Here is a 27,860-nt window from a genome sequence, read left to right as displayed (position 1 = left end):
TATGATTACCCCTTGGTATGGTGTGGGTTAAGTCGGTATGTACATAAAAAGTGCACGCAAAACACATGCGTATCATATGCACGCAAAATATAATTTCTGTAGCTCGCCAAATGCAAACATAAAATCGTGCTTTTGATAAGCACGATCTTAAGTCATCAAATAATGGTTTGAGTTTCGAGGATGAGAAAATTGTATGTTACAGTCAATTACTGAATCATACTGTGTTTGAATAAAATAAGCTAATTGCATGAAGCTATTTGAATGACACATGCAATGGTATCTGATTAAATGTGCCAGAAAACAAGACAACAAGTTTTTAAATCATTACATTAGTTACATAACACCATCACAATAAACTTAACATTTAAATTCAAATAAAACATTTTATTTCGGTTTAAAACTAAATAGGAAAAATAGCAATAATTATACATTTTAAACAGACAATAGTAGTAGGCTAACTGAAATAGTAATGAAAACAGATGTAAGAACAAGCCATGAACAATTTTTCATCAGAACGTAAAATAATCTACAATATAAATAACAGTCTTTTCTTAAAAACGTAATTGTAAAATATTTAGTAAATGTAGGATATAAATGTAACTTAAACAAAGGAATAACTACACCACTTAAAAGAGAAATATCAATGGAAATAATTATGCCTATACTTTTCATCTGAAATCTGAGAACGCAAACAAAATAAAGCCAATTATAACCTATTGTATGAACGAATGAATAAAAAAACAAACTGAAATACTGCAACAATAAAGACACCTATACCTAGTTCTGGTATTATGTGAGAAATACGGGGGGACATGCTAAAATTCTCATTGTGTCATTTTGTGCTTTTTGCATTCATATTTAGGGCTCTTCCGCATTTCTGTAGCCTACGGTTATTAAAAAGGTGTAGGCTATACTAATCATCTGGTCTGAAGATTAAGCAACATTAAGCGTTTTAGCATGGTACACCGGCCGTGATGGCGTGGTCCGTGGACGCTAAAGGGGCATAGTAGGCCCTTAGCAAATCTTGCAAGCTTATAACGTTTTTGTTCCACCATGCCACCATACATGTTGTGGATATTCAGCTAAATGTTTAGCGTAAGTTTAAAGAGGGTAAATTTGATAATTTAACTGAACTGTACACATACATTTTAGACACGTACATTACGTGTTTCTCCAACGTGGTTTCAGTGTATTTCTGTGATTTAAAATGCATAAATTTAACAATATGTTGACTTATTATGTGAGCATATAGATTAAAAATTATTATAACATCTGTAGATGTTGCCAAACAGCAACATCTACAGATAGTTGTGTATATTGCCATGGAGCACTCATATTGTTTTCTGACCAGTAATTAAATATATTTTTCACTGCTCGGCCATGCAAACTGACTTGCGTTGAGGTGTATGTTAGAGAGGTCCTCATGTGTCCCAGCGGCTTCGGGTCTAAAACGTTGACAAAATATGCCTTGGGCACAGGTCGTGTCCGATATGGCATCGGGTCTCTGGTAATTTATAATGAATGTGCTTTTACCAATCGCCCCGAAAGACACAAATTAATTACATTTTATGGTTAGGTAAACAACAAATATGTGTTACGCCAAACTTTACAAGACATAATTAGGTTAATATACCGTGAGTGATTGACATTTTAGCATTTAATGAACAGACAGCAACTCAAGCAATTAGCGTGTAGTCATACTCGCATGTTCGTGTGTGGCACATTATTGGGAAACGCACACAGCATGCAACAAAAGTTTTTATCTTTGCGCGTATAGATCCATAACGCCGTGAGGTATCTTGCTTGGCTGCAGGCTGCACAAGACGTTTCGGGTCTAGTCGGGTTCTAAAGAAAGTGCTGACTATTTTTATCTGGTCTATTTTATCTGGCCTGCTCAAGAAGTTCGCTTGGCTAAAATATCAGTTTTTCTGTCTCGTATTAACAAACGAACGTTTCCACAATTCCACAACATCCAGCATTTTCTGAGAGTCTCAAATTAAAACAAGATCATGCAAGGAAAATAAAAAGAATGTTTATTGAGATTGCAGCTACGTCATATAAACAGAAGCACATGGGAGAGTACGCGTTAAAATCAGAGCATTTGTCAATAAGCTCCTAGTTGAGATCTCAGTTATTTGACCGCTTCAAACACAATACATGTCCTGTAAATGCTGATGATGCATAGTATTTATGTGAACACGATGTGCTGAAGTAAAAAATAACTTAATTCCTTCGAGCCAGAGCAGGAAACCTAAAATTTCTGATGTTGATGATGCATAAGAAGAGATCTATGAGATCAAATAAATTCACTTAATCGAGCAGATGAGTGGACTGTGCTGCAAACATATAAAAAGTATCTGCATTTCTTGCTTTGGTCTTCGTCAGAAGCGACTTGCACCACCTGCTGGTGAAGCGGTCAGGCAGCAGGTAGAGATCACGCATTGGCGGAATCGGCGTTCTATTGCTTCTCCTGGGATTCCCGGATGTGAAACTTTGAATTTCAAGTCGAATTTGAACCACTGAATTTGTGGAAGCGAATTTTTAAACCGAAATAATATGGACTGAAAATTGTCTGTCGAAAATTAAAGGTTGTATTTTATAACAAGTTGAAATTTTAAGTGAAATATAAAAGGCGAATTTTGATTATTGAACTTTTTAACGGTGAAATTGTGCGTGAAATGTTTCAATTTGAAATATTCACAGCTTAAATATACAACCATATTGAATTGCAGACTCAAAAAATGCAAGCACTGGTAATGCAACAGCTTTATTTTTGATTAGTGGTAATTCAACATGCTTTTTTGCTTCAAAGACTAATGGCATTGAAATACTTCCATACAATTTGCGAAGCAAAAACAAGGCTAGTGAGACAGGTGATTGCAATTGGGGGGGGGGGGGTGTAGGTAATACGTCCAGAAATGGGTTATGGGAATTGTAGTGTGAACTGATAGTCCAGGTGATGTGGAAAGTGCCCTCTAGTGGACCTGAGAGGGCACTCCAGCTGGTGATTGTGACATGCAAGCAGGAATCTGGCGTCATCTGGCGTTAAGCCATCAAAGCACCTGAACAAAACCACCTCGGAATCATGATTTAAGAAGTGGGAATTATCAAATTCACACGAAGACAGCATTAATTACAACAATAAACATTAGCATGTTATTTCAGCCGAATGTATCTTTAGAAAGTCATTTCACCTATCCCACTTTCTGTGGAATAAAGTCCAGGTTCCTACCTAAAATTAACATCTGAACTAAACAAAATATTTAGCACTCCCTTTTATGCTTAACTTGAACAAGACAAAAAGTTGTCCATCCTAAAATATGAAATAATATATTAAGTATAACAATATAATGTAACATAAGAAATAATAATAATAAAGCATTAAATTTAACTTTTTATACCATTTTTATACAAACACCAATTAAAACACCAATTTTATGTTTTAAAACCAATTATAAGTAAACTGTTTGTGTTGCTTCAAATTAATTGCTTCAGATAGAACCTATTGATTACAAGCAGAAAGTGATTTTTCCGAAGAGATCGGCCAAATTTAGTGCCAATCGAGTCACAGAATGTGATTATCGGCCGATAGCGACGCGCAGCCAATTGATCTCTAGTAACTGGCTGCTTCGGTGCCCTGTCAATGATATGCACAGAATTCATATTTTCCTAACTGTTTCTTAAAAATGTCATTGTTGCCTCAGCTGTTATATCTGCCCGTTGTTTCTTCTGTCATGCTGGTCACATTTCTTAGGAGTAATTGTGATGTGTGTGTATTGCACAGGAGCACGTAGTCACTATGCCGTGCACATGGGTGATGGCGTGTGCTTACGCCCCTTCTGGCTGTGCTGTGGCATGTGGGTAGGTCTGAATTTCAATGATTTAGCTATTAAAGGTCAACAATGTTGTAACTAGTACTGTATTATATATTTGGTTTATTAGGGGGCGATCACATAGAACGTGCTTTTCATGTTCGAAACCGCGAGGCGCGCCGCGCTGCTCTTTTGCTTGACTCTTTGAAAAGAGCAGCATGCAGCGGTTTTCTTAAGTTGCTAGGTAACCACCAAAACAGCTGTCCTGTCAGTCAAGGATTATAGCGCGAGCGCTCTAGTTGCTTTTAACTGTCATATTATAAGACACTTTAAAAAGGTACAAGCAGAGGGCGCTTGCAATGACCTTGCTCGGTTAACCTCGCGTCAGCCAACACAATTTTCTCCATCATTGCAGTTTCCAGACCTTTCAAGCAACTGTAAAGTTCTGTCACCACATCGGAAGGCCCGCCTCTCCTTTCATTCGATTGGACAATGGGAAAAAAGGCGCATGACGTCAAGCGCTTTTCTGCTCAGAGTTGAGTTATTTCAGGGGGGGGTTTCACAACGAGAGACGCAGCAGGCAACAAAAACGCGTGGTGCCTGGCGCGTACAAGCAGCAGGCAACACGCTCCCTGCCAACTGAAAACAATTCAAAAGAGGCGCGTCTAACAGCAATAAATGCTTTCTATGTGATCGGCCCCCTATACTGTATTATATATTTTGTTGACTCCACAGAAAATCGCATTTAACCAGCGTCACGCCCATTTATAGGGTCGCCTGTCATCATGTCCGGGTATCATCGGTTTCTGCTTTCAGAAATCATGTGGTTTCGACTGCATCAGTGTTGTGCTGGCTGATTGGTTTATGGCATCAAAGTATCGCGAGAGCGCTTTTAAAGCAGTACTGTCGAGTCACTCTCGTGATGCAGTCTAACCAAAATTTATTCAGACACCTTCAAATATTCTCATTATCACATTTGGCCATAGTTTAGAAAATGGTAATAAAATACGAAAAGAACTCAAAGTTTTAGAACAAATTCAACGTCAGATAACTTTGATAGAAAGGCGTATAATGGATTAGGTTGAATAGCTGTCAGCTGCATGCCAATTTAGGGAAACCAAGCAATGCTTCATTTTGTTCAGTCTGTGTGTAAGAAGGTCGCATTAGCAGTTAAAGAAAAAACACTCAAGCGAAACATGGTTAGGTCAAAGTGTCTAATAATTTAGTCCTAAAGTTTTATCAGTTTTACTGGTAGTCCACTGTATGAAGCATTTTTGGGTATATTATGTCATAGTTTACTTTATTTTGCTATCCTCAAAACACATAAATGAACTATAGTGTACCGCACCCACTAGTAAAAAAATATAAAAAATGATATATTGTGTCTGGGTAATTTTTGGTTTGACTGTATATGCCGATCGATCTGTGCATGGCAAAACAGTGAGGCTCATGAATGAAGGCAGAAATATTTGTTGTAGCATGTAGTGTAGGCCTGGTTATAAGGCAGACTTGGCGGTGTCTATGAGCAGGTTGCTGGTCGTTTGTGAGCCCCGGAACGGTGTGCCATCCATGACCACAACTTGTAAGTCTCATCAGATTGATTTCCAGTGGAAGTGAATACCACAACTCCCGCCATTCCACGCTCCTTCACATCGTCATCAAGCTACGATTTGTTAAAATGGAAGTAGCAACACAGATGTAAGACGAGCGTAATGTCAACTACTGAAAATATAATATTATTTGCTTTCTCTCTTTCTCATTCTCTTAGTGGTCTGGATAATAAATGCTCAGTCTATCCTCTCTCTTTGGATAAAAATGAGAATTTGGCATCTAAGAGGAAATCTGTGGCGGTGCACACCAACTATGTGTCTTCCTGCAGCTTTACTAGGTCTGATATGCAGGTGAGTGTGTGCGTGTGCGCATGTGCGTGTTTCAATAGTTTGAGTACGAATGTTAAGTGAAGCCGTCTTATGTTCAGTAAAACAGCCAAATCAAGTTTTACATGACATGACCCGTTTTAGTTATGAAACCCCTAAGGTGCAGGCTGAAAGGTCCTGATGTTTAATCAGTCAACCATACACATAGGTTTAAAATGTTTTTCATGATCTTAAAACACTTTGATCTGAAGGCATATGTTTGAAATTAGTCAGGTACATTAATATATAATTGAAGTTATGTTCTTTGATTACAGAGCAAACATTAAAATTGTTTTTTTTTAAAGGGCTCATCGGATGAACATTTTTAACAAGTTGGCATGATTTATTAGGGTCATCATGAAATTAAGATTATACAGTGCCTTGCAAAAGTATTCATCCCTCTTCATTTTATTCACATTTTGTTATGTTGCTGTGACACCTTTGCAAATTTATTAAAAATTAAAAACTGAAGTAAGTACATTGCATGAGTATTCATACCCTTTTCTGGGACACTTGAAATTTAGCTCAGAAGCATTTGATTTGAACTTTGAATAGAGTTAACCTGTGGCAAATTCAATTGAATAAGGAGTGGCAAATACCTCTCAATAAAAGGTGCAACAGCTGAAAATGCATATCAAAGTAAAAACCAAGACATGAGGTCAAAAGAACTGCCAGAAGAGTTCTGAAACAGGATTGTATCAAGACAGATCTGGGGATGACTCCTGAAATAAATCTGCTGTATTGAAGGTTCACAGAAGCATGTAGCCTCTTGAGCTGACCTCCTGTCCAAACTGAGCCATCGATGGAGAAGGGTCTTAGTTAGAATGGTGACCAAGAAGCTGATGATCACTGCAACCCGACCCGAGGTCTGCAACCCGACCCGAGCCCGACAAGGCCTGAAAAACAGGTTCAGGTTAATGTTTAATGAATACCCTTGGGTTCGGTCGGGTTTGTAACTAAAAAAAAAAAAAGGCTATATACAAAGTTTGCATGCTGTGGCATGTGCTTGCGTGTTTGCTGCGTTGTGACCACAAAAAACACGAGAGAAAACACACACCCCAAACGGGTGTTTTTTGCATAAACTGTTCTACACATATGCACCCGCCTCCGGCTCTTGTCCTCGTTGTCACAACACAGCAAGTGATTGTAAAGCAAATTATTAGCGAGGGGAAACTTATTACAGTTCCAAATGATGCAGGGAAAACTGCACTCTGGAAGAATTATGATCTTGTCATACTACTGTCAAGACTGGCCCGTAGTATCCTCAGCATCCCTGCAAGTAGCAGCAGCAGCGAGAGGAACTTCAGTGTAGCTGAGCTAACGCAACTTTTAATCAGAGGAGGACTGCACTCAAACACAAAATGTACCTTTCGACGAATCTTTCAAACGGTCAGAAACAAGATTCTCTGGTCTGATGAATCTCAGTTTCATGCATCATGTCTGGAGAAAACCAGGCACTGCTCAACACCTGTACAATACCGTCTTAACAGTAAAGTGTGGTGGAAACAGCATCATGATGTGGGGGTGTTTTTCAGCTGCAGGGACTGGGGCATTTGTCAGAGTAGAACAAAAGCTCAACGGCACAAAATACAGAGATAATGATCATGAAAACCTAGCCCAGAACATTCAGAACCTCGGACAGAGCAGAAGGTTCATTCTCCAACATGACAATGATCCTAAGCACACAGCTGAAACAATGCAAGAGTGGCTTATGGACAACTCCATATCCTTGAGTGGCCCAGCTAGTGCTTGAGCTTGAACTCAACTGAACATCTCTGTAGAAACCTGAAAATGTCTGTTTATTGATGATCTCCAACCTGATAGAGTTTGAGAGTTTTTGAAGAGGACAATGGCACAAAATGGCCAAATGCAGATGTATAAAGCTTGTCACATCATACAAAAAAAGATTTGAGTCTGTAAATGTGCTTTAACCAATTACTGAATGCGTATGCAACATACATTTCTCTCTTTTTTTTGATACATTTTCAAAGTTCTCAGTCACAAATCTGTTTTTTTACATTATTGTGCATGGCGTGTAGATTAATGTAAAAAATAATTTAAAGTAGTTTAAGATAAGACAAGGGGATGAATACTTTTGCAAGGCACTGTAGCACTTAAAAATTTGGATTTTCATCCGATGGTCCCTTTAAAGAAAGTAAATATGCTAATAAGATGAAGATGAATATCATGAATGAACAATTGTGAATTTGTATTACTAACCTTAGCATAAACTCATATGCACTGGGTTATTTTCAACCCATAGTTGAGCCAAAAGGAGACAAACCCAACCTGCAGGGTAAATTAACCCAGAACATGCACATATTTGACCCAACAATGGGTTGAAATTAACCTAGCATTTTCACAGTTAAGGCTGTAAAAATACATTGTTCATGTTTGCTAATCGATTGACTAATGTAAACAAATACAACCTTATAACAGAGTGTTGCCAAATACATTTACTTGTAATAACCAGCCTATGTGTGCGTGTGTGAGAAAGAGAGAACAGGAAAACCCCCTCCACCAGCTTTCACTTTCTTATATTTACTGACTGACTAGGTTTTATGAAACATAAATGAGCTTCTAGACAAAGGGGCTGTTTACACAATATATTTCTAACTAAAAACAGAAAACGTTTTATGCTTTTGGCTGTTCGTTTACACAAAAACAGCATTTGGGGGACTAAAAGCACAAACCTTTGAAACGTTTTTGAAATCAGCTCTGTGTAAACTGTGAAAACGCAAAACTGTAAGACCAATAATTATAATAAAAGTTGCCTCCAGTAATGTGTGCTTGTGCTATGCAACATACTTATTAACGTTTTCCCGCAAAGTGTAGATTTACTGCACCACTATGACCAATAGAGACACATTATTTACATACAACAATTGTAAAAACACAATTAAAGATTAAAGATTGCTTTTGGCTTAAAACTGGGTATGAGTATGTGCACAGGTGTGTAGTCTTTCTTTACAAAGTGACACTGCCAATGTCTGGTTTGCCATGCAAATGTAAATGCAAAACGCCATTGTTTGTACATAAAACTTTTCTAAACACAAACGAAAAAACATTTTCTAATCCATCATTACTGTGTAAACATACTGTAAGTGTTAATAGAGATGCCTCGCAAATTGATTTGAATATGATTCAATTCAAAACCGTTTCTTTTTCACTCAGATTGAAACAGATGTGTTAAAGGTGGTGATCAGAGTCTGATTCTCTCTAACTTTCTATTAGATTCAAACTTTTACACTTCCAGCTCTTTCTCATAGTTTTGACCAGAAGCATACTTCTCTGATAACGCGAGTAGATCGCATATATGTGTGGCATCATTGTGTGTTAAATTAGCACTTCACAGCTTAAACAACTTTCAGCAGCTTTAAACAGTGGTCCAAGGTCAGAAATCTATAAGAATTTACTTTATTTATGTTACGGAATGACCAAGGGAGACATGTTGTGTTGAGAGACAGACTGGGGTTTGATCTTGAGAACCTATCATCTCCGAGAGGAATCTTAAAACGCCAAATTCGGGTATAAAAGGGAGATGGCGGCGGACATTCACTCATCTTTAAGGCTGAGGAACCTGAGAGACATCTCCCGGTTGCTGCAGCGGGTCGGCGATGCGTTGTGGCCCTTCAGTCAGTCTCTCGACGTTGTGTTGAGAGACAGACTGGGGACCTATCTTTACACACCACGGCGCTGAGCCGTATCACGACCTCCAGCGGAGCGACACTGACTGAACTAGCGAGTGAGCGCTACTGCGAGACATAATCTTCCAGTGGAATCAGCATTTAGTAGCATACCCTGAGAGGCTTGTACCGACGGCCATCACAAACTGCGGCATTCGTCTCTATTAGCAAGACGCCACCCGGCGCTGTAAGGAACACTGGGGAAACACTGCTCTCCTCGTTGAAGAGTGTGTTACGGAGGCCACATCCTACCACAAGGGGAGGTTACATGTGGAGACACCAGCATGGTCTCACCAGTGGGGAGAACAACATGTGAGAAAATTGTGCCAGCCCGAATAGGGGGGACAGAACCTGGGTGGGGTAATCCACCGGAGGGGAGGTCACAGGTTCACCGACAGGGGAACCAAGAGTGAGGAATTCAACATACGGGATGACCCTGTAGGGGAGTCACTACGTATGGGGCAACAGTCCGAGTATAGGGGTCCACCTGAGCAGGGGTGACTCTACCAGTACTGGACTTGGTTACAACATAATTGCCAATGCTTAGTAATGGATGGAATGCCTGTACTTCGCCCTAAGGGGGGAAGTAGGGTGGCTAAAATAGCGCGCTAGACTTGCCTGGAGAGGGGAGAAGGCGCTTTCCCAGGCGTACGCCCATTTGAAATTTGGCTTAGAGAATTAGCTAATGTGTTGCCCCTAGAGGAGTTAAGGTACAAACTGACAAATAGACATAAGACATTTAAGAAGATATGGAATCCAATAAAATTATTGATTGGCAACCTTGAGTTATAATTAAAGGAGTCACTAGGTAAGGATACATGTGTGCCCTGTGTGTTTTGACTGTGTCATGCTTATAGTGTTGAGAAAGTATTCTCATAACATCTAAATATTTTGAATCATATAGATAGAACGCCTCAACTAGTAGCTTTTTGGGTCTTGGGATGGTTCCGGGAGGGAGATGTTCCGACTTCCCTGTGTAGGTTGTATTTAATTATTTTGTATTATATTATTATTATTATAACTATTATCATTATTATTAAAAAATATATATATATTGAAATTTTGCATGTTCAGTCACTGTTTTGTTTAGACACGAAAATGTTATGTTTTGCACTAGTATGGGTGTATGAGTATGGTGTAATTTGTGATCAATATAAAACGGTATATTTATCGTACGAGTGTATACATATGTTCCCAACTCAAAAGCTTATGTATTTAGTTATTATTCTTCTTCTTACATTTATGTGTATTTATACATATAAATATTTAATTTTTATTCATTACATTTTTAATTATTATTATTATTTTCGTATTGTGAAACGCCTATACTCTCGATGTAGGATGCTCCTGTTTTTGTGTATTTTTGGGGGGGAAAGAAATAAAAAATATACAAAAAAAATAAAATAATTTACCATAGTTTAATTATAATGGTAATACAAATGGCAATAAATCTGGTTTCTGCACTTTGGTTTATAACAAAAACTACTAATGTCACAGAGATAAACAGAGCCATTTCTTGTTATATGTGGACAATGCGGCTGCATAGGGCCCCGCAGCCACCAGGGGCCCCCCAAACTGCAAGTACAGCCTCATATTTTATTATATTTTGGAGAATTAAAAGTACCTGTCTTTATTTTCATGTATTGCATGCATTCATTATGCATTCATTTGCAAAGCATGGACGTGTTCATGGGGTAATCAGGTCAAAATCACCTTTGGGCTGGGCTGTCACCGTGGTAAGTGACGTCTGCCGACAGGTCTGACGGGATGATTGATAGCCCCCCACCTTCCACTGAAGTGATGAGAATAACGGTAGACGCTATTTACAATGTCATCGAAACGTAACATGGATGCTGGTCCATTATATACTTATTTAAGTAAGTTTAGTTATTTATTTTTTACTGTTTTGGAATGGTGGGTTAAAGCTTTTTTATGTTATGCCACCTCAAAGTTTACATTAAACATTTTTCAAGAACACACTGTATCTGTTGCATTTATTAATGTACTCTAGCCAGCTTTCCTCTTAAAATGTAACAGACTGCTGCATCGTCACAGAATATATGAAAAAGTTAGGAATCTCTACCTCAGAGTTTGAAAAAATAGGGGCCCCAAAATAGTATCTCACATAGGGCCCACAAACAGCTAGAAACGTCCCTGGAGATAAAGGAGGACCAAAAAGCAGATGAATGCAACAGTTTATTGAATAAGGAAACAAAGGCAGTCTGCCGTTCCGGCCGGCGCAGGCGGGTGCAGAACCGGAAGGAACTCGGGAGGCAAAGGCAGGGTCTCTCTAGTGTGTAGACCAGCAGAACCGGCAGCAGACGGGTTAGTGAAGCGAGCGCTAATCCCAGCCAGCAGGCTCTCTCTTGCTCACAGCGACAGGACTTGGCACGCACAGGCAGCAGGGTGACTGGACAGAGAACAGATCTAAAACCACGGACACGACTGGACTAAACTAGACAGGGTCAAATAACTAAGACTCTGGAAAAACTGAACAGCATTCCGTAACTATATCACAATAATTTGGCAAAGAAGCTGCGGGAACAGCAGAGTAAAGTAGCACAGAAAATCAAGGTAAGAGAGAACAGGTGCGAGGCAATTTAGCGGCAGCGCCAATGGCAACAGGGAACAGCTGAGTCTAATACCCGTTTCATACTGCACCCGTGAGCAGCGCGGCAGAGCGGCAGCAGCGCGTGCCCATTGTCCTTTCATACCGGCAGCGTATGCACTGTGCACCACACTGCCTGGGTAACTGTACAACCTTTTATTGTGGCCTATTGTTTTTATTGTGGCCTTTTATTGTGGCCAGCCTATGGCACACCTGTGCAATAACCATGCTGTCTAATCAGCATCTTGATATGCCACACCTGTAAAGTGGATGGATCATCTCGGCAAAGAAGTGCTCACTAACACAGGTTTAGACAGATTTGTGAACAATATTTGAGAGAAATAGGCCTTTTGTGTACATAGAAAAAGTCTTAGAGCTTTGAGTTCAGCTCATGAAAAAAGAAGGCAAAAACAAAAGTGTTGCGTTTATAATTTTGGTCAGTGTACTGTTAATGTTATTATTATTAGTGTGACAACAAGTAGACCATCTTTGCTCTTGGTTGGTGATGGAATTGCCTGAGCTGGAGCTGGGATGGTCAGTCAGTCCGCAGACTCTCACAGGAGGATGGCACGGGATGTTTAACTGGAGCTGGCGTAATCTCTCCCTACCTCACAGAATTTGTTGTCCAGACACTGGACATCTGCCAGTACTGGGTAACAGGGGTCTCCTTTTCTGTCTGCATTTAGCGACCAGTCAGCCCAGGCAAAGGACTCTCTGGTGTGTCGGCATTTCGAGGTATTTATTTATTTAGAACATTTATTCAAGTCTGAAATGTGTTACATTTATTAACGTTTCTTCAGTGTGCTACTGCGGAACTGATGTCAAGTACAAACCATAACAAAGAATTCACAACATTTATGCTGCATTACAGTAGCAAATGCTTCAAGTAATTAATACCTGAATAAACAATTCTTTCATTAGACTTCATAAATTACAACTAATATAGCATGTGACGGGTGTGTTTACTCTGGTCTAAGATCGCACCAGCTGTTAGCAGTAATAGAACAGTTTGTGAAGAGTGTGTTACAGGAAGAATGAGTTGGGGTTTTCTGTCTCGTTGGAGTATTACAGTATGTCAGAGATTGTTCCTCTTTTAAGGTTCCTGCCAAACACAGTAATAAAAAGATGAAGTGAAATATTTTCTGTCAATATTTAATATAGTTATTTAAAGAGCAGTACAAAGTCTGCACAAAGAAGGGATTTTCCCTCCTAAAGTGATTTAAAAGGAAACAATTGAGTGATCTGGTGAAATCACCTTTGAAAAACAGGTGGGCAATTCCAGCATTTATGGGTGTGACATTTGTGGTCAAAACTTGAAATATAACCTCTCAGAGAATCCATTCATTATATTGAATTCCGAATATTGATATCTGAGTTCATGGTAAGGTTGACATTTGCATGGAATTGCCCAGGTCAAGTGTAATTTACAGAGACTACAGAGTGTGCTTCTATTTATTATATGAGTGCATGGCTGTGAGAAATGTAATTAAAAAAAATCTAATATCACATATTAATATACAGAGACACTACGTGGGTAGTGGGTTGCTGTCTCCATAAGGTAAAAAAAAACGATCAAAACATTGCACTGTCCTGCCAGCCAGGAACATTACCTCAAATATTCATGTGAGTTTGGAGCTGGAATGTTTTCAATTCACATTCTCATGGCAATTCGTAACTATTTCACAACTTGGCTAATTAGCATGAATTAATATGGATTTATTTGTACATTTTAATATGATTTGCATTCCGTTCCTTCAGTAACAGGTTGGGGCTGGAGCTTCTATCTTGCATTTTTCTAATAAGCATATGTTTTTGTATGATTTACTTTGTACGCATTTATTCGAAATCACTTCCTAGTAAGATTAGTACTTTTTCTCCTGAGATCAGGGTGTTTTTGATCAAACCAGTGGCTATTCCACAGAAATGACAACTTCATACATACTTCACCTATAAGCTTTATTGACAGCATTTGAGGAATAATACTGATAATAAAAACCCAGTTTTTTAAAGCGATTTTTCACACCAAATAACTGTAATTGAAAACTGTGAAAATCTGTTTAGAATAAGTACATGAAACTGCTCTTTTCTTCTTGTATTCCATTTTTTCTTTAAACAGTTTATGCCACAGGTGGTGTTAATGGTGCGATTCACGGCACGCATTAAACTCTGAGGTCTCTGAGGTTTGGGGGAAAGTAAGCTTTATGACCGGGGTCCTCAACTCCGGACCTCTTGATCCACTTTCCTGCAGAGTTTTGCTCCAACCCTTATCAAACACACCTGAACAAGCTCATCAAGATCTTACTACAGGTTTACTACAAACGTGCAGGTAGCTCTGCTAGCAAGAGAGAATAGGAAACTGTTGTAATATCGTAATTTCTCCAATAGGTGTCACTGCAGTTCTGTCCCCTGTTCTCTTCTTCTTCTTCTGTGTGATAAATAAAACACGTTCAATCGCAACAGGTTATGGGCCCAGTTCAACGCTAAGAAAGGGTGCTTTTACACAGGATTTTGTGTACAATAGACAGTGTTGTGGAATTCACAATGGAAGATAGACTGTTTATTGAGAAGCTGAGCGGACAAGAGAACTGGGCAACATGGAAATTTCAAATGGAACATTTGATGAAAGCTAAAGGATTATGGGGCATGGCAATGGAGACTGAGACCATGGCAGAGGGAGCAAATGCACAGGCAAGAGCGGAATTTGAAAAACGGAGAGAGAAGGCATTCTCTGTGTTGGTGCTAAATGTAAGTACGCCCCAGTTGTATCTGATAACAAGCTGTAAGACCCCTAAAGAAGCATGGGACACATTAAAAGCACAGTTTGAGAGAGACACTCTTGCGAATAAGTTGTTTCTGAAGAAAAGATATTTCAGATGTGAAATGAAGGAAGGAGAAAGCATAACTGAACATTTGAAGCGTATGAAGGAATTAACTGACCAGTTACAAGCGATAGGTGCTGTGATTGAAGAGGAGGATCAAATTGTAACGCTGCTAGGTAGTTTGCCATCAAATTATGCTACAATTGTCACTGCTCTGGAAACAAAACTGGACAATTTAACGCTGCAGTTTGTTCAGCAAGCATTAATAAATGAAGAACAAAAACGAGTGACTGCTGATGGTAACAATAGTGCTGTCGAGACCGGTGGGGCATCAGCAATGTCAACACAAGTTCGCTGTGATATGCAAGGCAATTCCAAGACAGTGAAAGCAGACAGATCCAGCTCGTGGAGATGTTACAAGTGTGGGAAAGAAGGACATATCAAACGTGACTGTCCAAGCGAAAAAAAAAGAAATAAAATCCACAAAGCAAAAAATGTAACATGTGACCATTCAGATAATTCTTCGGCGAGTGCTTTTGTTGCTAAAGAGGCAAACCAGGATCAAATGATGCGACAAGTCGAGTGTATAATTGACTCTGGTGCCTCAAAGCACATGGCATCAAATGAAGAAATTCTCCAAGATTACCAGCAGTTCTCACAAGCACAATCTGTGAAACTTGGAGACGGGAGAGTTGTTGAAGCTCTAGGATTTGGTAACGTTAAACTAATAATGACCTTCGAAGTCAGTGATGTCAAAATTGTCACAATGTTTGATGTGCTATATGTTCCCAAGTTATCAGGAAATCTCTTCTCAGTGGGAGCTGCTGTTAAAAGAGGAAATGCAGTGAAATTCAAGAAGTCTCGCTGCTACATCCGTAGTGAAGAAGGAGAACTCAGAGGAATGGGAACACAAAGATCTGATGGGTTGTTTCAGTTGGATGTTGAAGGGAATTCACTTGTCAGTCACTGTGCATCAAGTGAGGTAGAGTCAGCCAGCATGTGGCACCAGCGACTGGGACACACCACCAAGCTGAAGGAACTTAAGAATCTGGTGAGGGGAATGAACTTTCCTGCAGAAAAAGAAGATAATTTCTGTGAAGCATGTGTTGAAGGCAAGCTGTCAAGAAAGCCCTACAAGCCAGTGGGAAAAATACGTTCCAAACGCAAATTGGAGTTGGTTCATAGTGACGTCTGTGGTCCCATGCAGACTGAATCTATTGGTGGATCAAAGTACTTTGTGACGTTTATTGATGACTATTCTAGATGTTGCAAGGTATACTTTATGAAACAAAAAAGTGAAGTGTTTGAAAAATTCAAGGAATTTGAGAGAACATTATCCAATGAGTGCAGACGGAAAATAACAAGACTAAGAACGGACAATGGTGGGGAATACACATCAAAAGAATTTCGAGAATACTTGAAATCTCAAGGTATCCATCATGAAACAACTGTACCTCACGCACCTCAGCAAAATGGTGTTACAGAAAGGAAAAATAGGACTTTAATTGAGGCAGCGAGAACCATGCTCTCTCATGCTAAACTGCCAAAGACATACTGGGCAGAGGCTGTCGCAAAAGCAGCTTACATACAGAAAAGGTTACCCACATCCACCCATAAGCATGTAACGCCCTACCAGAGGTGGTACGACAAACAGCCAAGTGTAAGTCACATTAAAGTGTTTGGTTGCGTAGCTTATGCACATGTTCCAGACACAGAAAGACGAAAATTGGACAAGAAGGCTGTGAAGCACCGTTTCGTGGGATATGCTAACAATGCCAAAGGCTACCGCTTGTTCGACGAGGAAAAACGAAAGATTCTAATTCGCCGGGATGTTATCTTCAATGAATCTGACTTTGAAGTGAAAAAAGAAGTGGATATTCCTCATTCAGAGAATGAAGTTGTTATGAGAACTGACGAGAGAATCCCAGTTGAAACTACTGTTGATGAAACCGAAAAAACACCGGGAAGAGTCAGAAAACCACCCAAGAGATATGGATACGCTGAGTTTGCCGATCTGGTGGCTGTTGATCATTATGCTAATGTTTGTTGTGTTTCAGAACCAAGCACACTAAAAGAGGCAATGATGAGTCCTAAAGCAAAGGAATGGCAGGAGGCTGCTGATATGGAATACGAATCGCTGCTGGAAAACAAAACGTGGGATTTAGTGGAACTACCAAGGGATCGGAAGGCCATAGGATCAAGATGGTTGTTCAAAGTCAAGCATCAGAGTGACGGACGAGTGGAGAGATACAAGTGCAGACTCGTCGCTAAGGGATACTCGCAGAAATACGGTGCTGACTACAATGAAACTTTCTCACCAGTGGTAAGATTCAACTCAATTCGCACGCTGCTGTCCTTCGCTGTCCAGAATAATCTGTATATGCACCAGATGGATGTGGTAACCGCATTTCTAAATGGTAACCTGGATGAGGAAATCTATATGGAGCAACCAGAGGGATACATCAGACCAGGGGAGGAACACCTGGTGTGTAAATTGAAGAAGTCACTATATGGGCTGAAGCAGTCCCCTCGCTGCTGGAGCAAAACATTCACAGAGTTCATGATGAACATTGGTTTCCAACAGAGTGCATCAGATCCGTGTGTGTTCATAAAATCTCGACAGGAGCTGGAGATATTGGCTGTATATGTTGATGATCTGATTCTGATTACAGAGTCAATGGAAAGCATGACACAGCTAAAACTTGCTCTTAAGAAGCGCTACAAGATGAAGGACATGGGAGAACTGTCATATATCCTGGGAATCTCTGTCATCCAAGACAGAGAAAGAAACCTTGTGTTTCTTCACCAGAAGCAGTATATTGAAGCACTTCTTCAAAAATATGGCATGTATGACACCAAACCCACTGCAACTCCAGCTGATGTAAATGAAAAGCTAAGAAAGAACGATGGTGTTAGCAAGCCTGTGGATCCAAATACTTACCAGTCTATGGTAGGTAGCCTACTGTATGCTGAACTGGGCACACGACCTGATATAGCACAAGCAGTGAGTGCAGTGTCCAAATTCAATACAAATCCAAGTTCTGCACATCTGACGGCAGTGAAGAGAATTCTACGGTACTTGAAGGGTACACTTAATCTTGCTCTCAAGTATGAGCGATCAGAGTCTGGAACTTTAGTCGGTTTCTCAGACGCTGACTGGGCTGGAGATCAGGACGATCGTCACTAGACAACCGGTAATGTGTTCATACTGAGTGGAGAAGCAGTGAGCTGGCTCAGCAAGAAACAGTCAACTGTTGCTCTTTCAACGGCAGAAGCTGAGTACATTGCATTAAGTCAAGCGGCTCAAGAATGTGTCTGGCTTAGAAGACTACTGAGTGATCTTGGAATGGATACTACTCCTATGGTGATTCTGGAGGACAACCAAGGAGCCATTGCAATTGCAAAGAATCCAGTGGATCACTCAAGAACAAAGCACATAGACATTCGCTATCATTACATTCGTGAATGTGTGCAGAACGGGATAATTCACTTACAATATTGTCCTACAGAAAACATGAAGGCAGATATTTTGACCAAACCATTAATGAGACAGAAGTTTGAGCATTTTAGGAGTGAGATTGGGCTCTGTTTGATTTAATTCTGGTTAAGGTAACACCAGATTACCAATACTGTTTTTTTGTTGTTGTTAAATTGGTTAACATGAGAAAAGGACTAAGAAAAGAGTCTTACTAGTTATGTTAATATGATTTATGGTATCATGACATTCTTTAAACAAAAGAAATGAGTTTTTTTTGTTTAGTAATATAATTTACTGAAAAGTCATAATGCTATTGAAAAAAATTTAGTGGGAGTGTTGTAATATCGTAATTTCTTCAATAGGTGTCACTGCAGTTCTGTCCCCTGTTCTCTTCTTCTTCTTCTGTGTGATAAATAAAACACGTTCAATCGCAACAGAAACCCCTTAATTCAATGTTAAAAATTGTTGATTTGTCATCAATCGATCTCAATTTTGCACCTGCAATTAATGTAAAAACATGAATCACCATTATTGTGATCAGTGTTTGCTTTGGTTGAGCTCTTGATCCCAGAGTGTTGTAATGCTGAAATATTTGTAATAAAGTAAGAAGCTGCTTTGGAATGTTCTGATGGTGATGGTTTCATGACTGATATAAATGTAAAATTACTTTGTCAAATTATACATAACTTTAGTGACACACTTAGACATCAACACTCATCACACAAACCTCAACAGTGGTGACAATCATCAAACTAATTCAGATCAACCGCATTGCATGCTGGGAGTTACAAATGAGTTTTGTACTATGATCAGGGGTGCACATAAGTTCTGGTTCTCAAGAGAGCACCTGGAGATTCGGTTTGGTGCTCACATTGCACATAGTGTGACAAATTATATTTACCTATTAAAAATAAAAGTAAAAAAGTAGTTACTTTTTAATGAACAATAAACAAAATAATAAAGTGGGATAATACTATATTTATATTACTTTAAAGTACACTTAAAATACAATGGTAATGTATTTCTTCTTTTTTTTCTTTTTACATTAGTAAATATTAATTTTCAACACCAATTTTGAAACCTGAAACGACAATCTTTTTGTTTTTTGGCAGGTTGCTGGGAAGTGCACTTGCGAACGCACATGGAGACTTGCGTTGCGGAGCTAGGATCGAGTATAGCATAGAGAAACACAAGCTGCGTGCAAGTGTCAAGTTTAAACAGCTTGTCCTTTTAGAAAGTTTAAGAGAAGCGATGTTTTGGTAGACGTGCAGCGCAGCGCAGTGCAGTTCCAGACATTCACAGAGGCTGCGCGTGCCGCGTGCTTCTCTAGTAACGAAAGCAGAACCAACAAAGGCGGAGCTACCAATACTCCGTTTTTCATCATTTACACCCAGGTCCCGTTTATCACCGGGAACAAACGAGATATCAGTAGTTTTAGCAGCATTCAGTACAAATGGAAATCTTATCCAGTATTACATTTAGTCGGTCTAAAACAGTGATTGTGCATCAAAAGGTTTCAACCATGTCAGTACGCAAATGAGCGTTCTAAACTTACTTACAGAGCGCATTTTTAATTTTGGTCACGCATGCGCACCTGCGCACCACTTATGTGCATCCCTGAATATGATGTTACCCAACATGCATTGCAGCATGAAGCTTTCTTTTGTTGATTGTCACAATTGTTGAGTTTCATACACTGATTATTGATTACTAATTGATTCAGCAATTTTTGAGTATGTTCTGTTAGTTGAGACTATGACGGCCATAGCACTGGAATCTCCCAACACTCTCGCATTAATAACACAGCACATTTAAGAGCAATTATATAAACGACTTAACGATTACATCACTACTTAGAAATCCCCATCATCACCTGATCCTATTGACTCTTGTCTTTCTTTGACACAACGAATGCATTTGAACACATTTTCACACTGGCCAAAGATCATCTATCTTCAAAACACTGATCACAACAATGTTGGTTTGTTGAAATGTCAACATTGTTTCAACATTAATCTCGGGTGCAAAAGTGATATTGATTCAATGCAATTAACATTAAAGGGGTCATATGGCGTGAATACGTGTTTTTCTGTGTCTTTGGTGTGTTATTAGTTGCCCATGCATGTATTGGACATGTAAAATTGCTCAAATTAAAGTGTCGGAACAAAAGATGCATTCTATGTAAAAGCAAATGCTCACCCAGACCTGCCTGAAACGCCTTGTGTAGCCACACCCCCACAAATCTACGTCAGTTGGTGGTATGATTCGACTAAGACCGCCCAAATGTAGACACAAGTAAGGTGGGCGTACCTGTCAGTACAATTGAAGAGGAACCTGATGTTCCAAATATGGTAAGAGGCCTTACATTTCCGTCACGCGCTTGCAGTATTCCACCAATCACTACGCACTGGTTAACTGGCCAATCAAAGCACACCTCACTTTTCAGAGCCATGAGCTTTGTAAAAAATCTGCGCGTTTCAGAGAGGCGGAGCAAAGAGGAGATACAAACATGCATGGTATGTGGAGAATACAGCGTTTTTTAACCTTAAATCGTGTATACACATTGCATTACATCTAAAACAAACCATAATATTCCTTTTAGCCCTGTCATATCACCCCTTTAACAAATCAAAAAAAATTATTATTGATTCAATGGTTTTCATCTGCTCTCTTGCTATCAGGGCTACCTGCCAGTTTATAGGAATGCTGAAGATCTTGATTAGCTTGTTCAGGTGTGTTTGATTGGGTTGGAGCTAAACTCTGCAGGAAAGTAGACCAAGAAATCCGAAGTTAAGGACCCCTGCTTTATGAGGCCATCATGGTAACAGCCGATTCCATTTACATTTATGCATTTGGCAGACGCTTTTATCCAAAGTGACTTACATTGCGTTGTATTATACATTTGTTTCTGACTATGTGCAATCCCCTGGGATCGAACCCATGACCTTGGCATTGCTAGTGCTGTGCTCTAACCCAGTGGTGTCAAACTCAATTCCTGGAGGGCCGCAGCTCTGCACAGTTTAGCTCCAACCAATTCCAACCCACACCTGTTTAGAGATTTCTAGTAATCCTAAAGACCTTGATTAGATGAATCAGGTGTGTTTGATTAGGGTTGGAGCTAAACTGTGCAGAGCTGCAGCCCTCCAGGAATTGAGTTTGACACTCCTGTTCTAACCATTGAGCCACAGGAAAGCAAATTCCTTGCCAATGCCTCCACAAGAACTCCAACTCTGTTTTATCAAGCAACCCTCAACACCTTGATTAGCTGCTTTAGCTGTGTTTGATTGGGGTTGGAGCTGAAATGTTCAGGACGGTAGTTCACTAGGAGCAGGGTTGGAGACTCCTGCTCTATACCATATTTCTCCCTAAAGGTAATTGTTATGATATGCAGGTTTGTGTGTGTGTTTCAGATTCTGACATCAAGCGGTGATGGCTCATGTGCATTATGGGATGTAGAAAGTGCGCAACTACTGCAGAGTTTCCATGGTCACTCCGCAGATGTTCTCTCACTGAATCTCGCACCTTCTGAGACTGGAAACACCTTTGTGTCAGGGGTCAGAGCTTCAAAACCTGCTCATCCGTCTACACATCTATAAACACTATTTTGGCAATTGTTCCCCTTGTGTGGGAAATCGGTTATGTTGGATTGTCACTCTGGAGTGCTTTGTGTGTGTTTCAGGGCTGTGACAGAAAGGCTAATGTGTGGGACATGCGCTCAGGGCAGAACGTTCAGTCCTTTGAGACCCATGAGTCTGACATCAACTGTGTGAAGTGAGTGAACCATTAAAACACATCTATACCAACGATGAAAAAATCTTCCAAATTTGCAAGCAAATTTCCATTATATTTTCCCATGTGGCAATGAAACCATTCACCTGTTTTTCCTTGAATGTCTATTGCTGCGTCCCAATTCGCCTTCTTATACTATGAACTAAAAGTATGCACTTTTTTTGTCATGTAAAAGTATTTTACATTTTAGTGCATTGCAAAACTGTATGCAAGCACTGTTGCAACCAAGATGCCTGTGTTGTCTAGACAAAATTTTCACGAACATCAAAATACATCTTTTCCTTGCATTTAAGTATTTGTTGACTGTGCACTGATAAAGACACAAAGTAATAAAATATAGTAGTGGTTTTAAATAATATTGAGTGATTAATGACTGATTGTGAGTGCTCTGGCTGATACAAAATAAACAGCTTTACTTCAATGTCACACTTTGACATCAACATTCATAACACAAACCTCAACAACATAAATGTTCTAGTTTACAAATGTAAAATTACTTTGGCAAATTAAACAGATAACTTTACTGCAACACTTAGACATCAACACTCATCATACAAACCTCAACAATGGTGTCCGTTAAACCAATAAACCGCGAGTTTTGTACTATGGTGTTACCCACCATGCATTACAGCATGAGGCTTTCTTTTGCTGGTTGTCACCACTGTTGAGCTTCATATATGATGATGTCTTTGTGTGTCTAATTCATTCAGTTGTTTAGCAGTGAATATATTTGTTAGTTCCTAAGACAATATCACAGTCATAACAATGCTTTAACCTCATATTGTAGTATCGCAGAGCTGACACATTCATAACAAAAACCCAATGACTAACAATGATAAAACAACTTCGTAATGAATAGAGTATACTGTATCATCATTTAGAAGTCCGAGTTCACTGTATTTTAGCTTCCTTTGCCACAACAAATGTATTTTAACCCACTATTACAATGGCTCAAGAAAACCTAACTTAGCACTAAAATAGAAGAGTCAAAAGCCCAACTAAACCAAAGACTGAAGACTTTTCTCAACGTATTGCAGGTTCAAAAGTGATATTGATCCAATGCTATTAACATTGACAAATCAACCATTTTTAAATTGATTCTGTGGTTGCTTGCCATCAGGGCAAATAAACAGTCTTACTGCATTCAGATCATTTAACTCAATAAGTTTATTTCAATGTGAAAGCTGAAATTAGTCTGAAAAACACCACATCTGCGCAAGTTTTAACTCTGTGCAGAGGTCCCAAGACCCCAAGAAGTCTTTTGGACATGCCTTTGCTCGGGGGTTCATGCTGAATAAACATAAATGAAAAGCACGTAAATTGTAAATTTATACATTTCAGATACAGAGCAATACAAATATAAAATCTAATTGAAAAGATACAAACATTTTCATTTGCACCACTTCTAGAGAATGACCCATATACCCGTACAGCCGCGGGGAAAAAATTAAGAGACCATTTCAAAACTAATGTTTAGGTTTTATGTGTTTTGATAAAATGATCATTTATGTTTCATTCTGTGAATTACTATATATATTTCTCCCAAATTTCTAATAAAAATATGTAATATTTGCAGAAAATGAAAACTGGAGAACAGGTGAAAATAACAGAAAAGATGCTCTGTATTTTTTCAGACCTCAAATTCTGCAAAGGAAGTTCATATTCTCTTATTTTCACAATCTTTTTTTGCGATAACCTGGATTTTGATCACAGTTTTCATGTGTCTTGTCACGCTGTCAATCTTTCATATTGGATGATTTTGCCACTTCTGAGGTTTGATTTGGTTGAAATTCAACAGACACTGGACTGGAATGGACACAATACATCGAGAAATGCTGAACAGCATATCTTTAGCTTAGTGTTGTTGACCCTGGTGATATTTCTATGTCTCTGGAAATTTCAATGCTATACATTAACATGTATTTGTTTGTTTATTTGCAGGTATTATCCTAGTGGTGATGCTTTTGCATCTGGATCTGATGATGCTACGGTGAGTTTACTGAACAACAGTGATGATCACGTCTGTTTCCAATTGCCTTGTGTACACTGAATGCTCCCTCAAACATACATACAGATGACCAAATCATGGCTTTAGTCAGTGAATCCTTCATTGGTCATTTGATCAGATTTTTATCTTAATGCCCTTTTAATAATGTTGATGAGTTGATAAATGCAGGTTTAGAGACTTGTGTGCGTGTGTGTGTGTGTGTGCGTGTGTGTGTTGTTTGTCTGATGTTGATATCACTGATCAAGGTTCATGCAACGTGTCTTTCCTTTTAAATCGAATTATGTGACGTGTTAGTCAACCAGTGATCTATGAGGAGCCAGTCAAAGCATCTCAATCCACCCTTCTGTGATGTCATTTCAGTGTCGCCTGTATGACTTGCGAGCTGACCGTGAGGTGGCCATCTACTCTAAAGAGAGTGTCATATTTGGAGCCTCCAGTGTGGACTTTTCCCTCAGTGGTGAGACTCAAAAGAAGTTTAGCAGAACACTGTAATGTTGTGTTATTTTGCATACAACAAAAGTAAAAACTGGATGATTTGGACTAAAAACAAAAGGGCCAAACACATTTCTATAATAGTAGTTAATACTCTGAAAAATATATATAGTGCTGCCCTGAACAAGTCATTTGACAACGGATGTTCACACAAAGTCCACAGCACAGAATACATGACCCATGTTCACCAGTGACTGTATGATGCTGAGATTAATCTTTATACACAGAGGACAACTTGGTGTAAACTAATGAGATTAAGAGCTACAGAGCGAGTCATAAGCAGATGGCAGTTGTCCTCGGTCACATCATGTTTTGTGAACATTCAAAATAGTGGCTTCTGGAAGAAAGTCATAAGGGAGTACATGGTGACAGAATTGTTCTCTTGACTCTTCTATAAACTTCACATATGCTATACAGTACTGTATATATAAACTAAAAAAGACAGTATACTGATTCAGTGAAATAGTAAAGCTGCAAGCAGCATTTGCGGGGTTTGAGCAGTTTAAGGCCTTTGAGGCACCTCGACTAGGCTCAGGAACCGCACCCTAACACATCCACGATGGACGAAATATTACTAGGTCTTTCTTTATTTTCTAAAGTGAATCACTTAATATCAGCTGTAATTACACATAGACGTCAAAATGAGAGGATAGGCAAATATCTTGACTGTGTCTAACTTTTGTGTTCACTCGTGATTATATACTTGTAACAGAACATGTAGGCTTATATTAGTTGTAGTGCTGCTATATATATATAAAATTGTTTCTGTTTTTGGACAAAATTCAACCCTATAAAATGAGTAAATCAGTCATTTCATTGCAATAGTTCACCCCCCAAAAAAATCAACTTTTTATTTATTTTATTCACTTTTGTATTGTAAAACCCCATGATTTTTCTTTCTGGAACATAAAATATGATGTTTGGCCCAATCACAGAGCGCTGTTTTTCTTAAAGTATTTTATAAAAGCTGTCCATGCTCAATAACTTCAATAGCGTGTGAGAAACAAAGAATTTGGGGGGGATTTTTGGATTATAACTGGAGAAAAAAAACACTGAACATTCGATAAAATACACGTATCTTTTGTGTTCTCGGTATGCTTTTCTCAGGTCGGTTGCTGTTTGCTGGATACAATGACTACACCATTAACATTTGGGATGTGCTGAAAGGTACCAGGGTGGGAGTTCTCTTTGGCCATGAAAACCGGATCAGCACTGTCCGAGTTTCTCCTGATGGTACGGCATTCTGCTCGGGATCATGGGATAGCACCTTGCGGGTGAGTACCAGCTCCGGACCTTGTGAGGAAAATGACCATATAGGCTTCATGTCATACGTTACCCATATACTGTGGTTACAGTAGTGACACATACAAATTCAAACCGTCTGATAGACCTGTTATACAGTATACTTTGTGAAGTTTATTAAATTAAGTTTGGGAGGGGCATGGTCATGTAATGTGGAGTAAAAACAGTATCAAAACTTCCCACAAATACACGTTAAAAAGATCCACATTCACGCACTACAATTCACAAATGCACGCAAGAGATCCACACGCACAGCAATCCACATGCCCTCTATTTACAAATGCACTCATCCTAATGCATATGTACAATCCACAAATATATTTTATCTGTACATCTAACTGCAATTTCATGCACAAAAATCATGTGTGCGTTGCATTCTGACTTGTGAACGTGTGTGAGAATGTACACATGGTTACAGGTTATGATGAGCTACAGTGTGATGAGATTATAAAACTAGTTAATAGTTAAACTGGCGTTGGTACAGTAAATGCGTTTAAACATTATACATAAGATTGTAATGTTGGGCCAGATGTAGTTTATAGTAAAGGGTGTGTCTGTAGTGATAGGTGTTTTACACCAGCCTGAGAGCAGGAGGGACTTTACACAACACCCCCCCAAACCTTCTTTAATTCTTTTTGGATTTGAAAGCATATTTTGGTTTCCTTTTGTAATCCTTCTATACCAATATCATGCACATTGTGTTTTTATTTTCTGCAGATTTGGGCTTGAGGCGTTGCTCTGTACCAGTGTGATAAGAGATGTTTCTACATGGACTTCTTTGTATCACTGTAGGGAGTCTTACCTGTACTTGTCTTCCAGGCTATTTCTTAACACAAATTCATAAATGTGATTGATCTTGTCTCTAAAGCTATTAACGAAATGAACGAATTCATTTAAGTAGTTATTAAGAATAGCATAGTATATTTTAATTATATTTTTGTAGATATATTTTTATGGTAATGATTTCAAAATAAAGACCTTGTGGAACGGTCTAGTTTAAATGACTGGGTGGTTTCCCATACAGGGTTTAAGACTAACTCTAAACCAAAATAACTGTTTGAGCTGTCTAAACTGAAAACACATCTTAAGATACATCAGTGCCATTTCTTTCATCTCAAAACCCACGCAAGTAATGTTTTTTTGTAAGGCATGCTTGTAAAAATGAATAAATGTCCTCATTTAACTATTGTCTAGTCCTGGCTTTATCTAAACCCTGTCCGGGAAACCGGCCCTAAAATATTGAAAACTGTATTTAAAATTTACTTTATTGTTACAGTATATATGAAATAATGGCAGTAGTGTGTGTAGCTTACATGATGCTATTATTATAACTATATGAGTTTTGGTTGCGCTAGAATGTAAAGAAAACCCTTTTCAGTTTTTCAGTAGTCTTTTTTATATCAAATGTTGTTCTAGTGTTGATCTGAATCAAATGGCTAATTGCTGTATCAATCCACAAACAGTTTGCTTTATTCCAGTTTATATACCCTCTGTATTAATTATTTTTATTGTCTAAATTATTGTTTATAGACACTGTATTCAGAAGAATTAAATGGACTGTTTTAGTGTTTTCAGTGTGGATTTTTTTTGCTGTGGAGTTGCTTAAATATCGTTTACGCAAAACAATATCTTTCTTTGTCACAAAGTAAATGATCAGTTTATAGATGCATATATTTTAGAAATATATTTTTCCTAAACAATTTAATGCTGAATTAATGAGGATCTCAATAAATACCACTGATGATCGGTATAGCCTTCTTGTTTTTTAGATGTGTAAATTTGTTTAAAATTATGTTAATAATTACATAAGAAACTTGGGAAATGTTTACTTGTGACCCTGGACCACAAAACCAGTCATAAGGGTCAATTTTTTTAAATTGAGATTTACACATAATTTCTGTTCACGATTTTGCTGCATCCACAAAATATCTTCATGAAACATGATATTTA

At 38.8% G+C, this 27,860-nt stretch overlaps 1 protein-coding gene across 4 annotated transcripts in view; it reads left to right on the top strand.

The window, feature by feature from the left end:
* Positions 1-27,652, top strand: part of gnb5b (guanine nucleotide binding protein (G protein), beta 5b) — a 91,957-nt gene extending 64,305 nt beyond the window's left edge. For all 4 annotated transcript variants that reach the window (XM_057347328.1, XM_057347326.1, XM_057347329.1 and 1 more), the window contains 8 exons: positions 3,785-3,861; positions 5,581-5,713; positions 21,730-21,873; positions 21,999-22,090; positions 24,050-24,098; positions 24,477-24,573; positions 25,716-25,882; positions 26,628-27,652. In XM_057347328.1, coding sequence (XP_057203311.1) covers positions 3,785-3,861; positions 5,581-5,713; positions 21,730-21,873; positions 21,999-22,090; positions 24,050-24,098; positions 24,477-24,573; positions 25,716-25,882; positions 26,628-26,639 — 771 coding nt within the window. In that variant the 3' untranslated portion in view covers positions 26,640-27,652. The remainder of the gene's footprint in view (positions 1-3,784; positions 3,862-5,580; positions 5,714-21,729; positions 21,874-21,998; positions 22,091-24,049; positions 24,099-24,476; positions 24,574-25,715; positions 25,883-26,627) is intronic.
* The last annotated feature ends 208 nt before the right edge of the window (positions 27,653-27,860 follow it).

Source organism: Triplophysa rosa, linkage group LG12 (assembly GCF_024868665.1).
Source record: "Triplophysa rosa linkage group LG12, Trosa_1v2, whole genome shotgun sequence".
Lineage (NCBI taxonomy): Eukaryota > Metazoa > Chordata > Actinopteri > Cypriniformes > Nemacheilidae > Triplophysa > Triplophysa rosa.
This window is presented reverse-complemented; position numbering and strand designations above follow the sequence as displayed.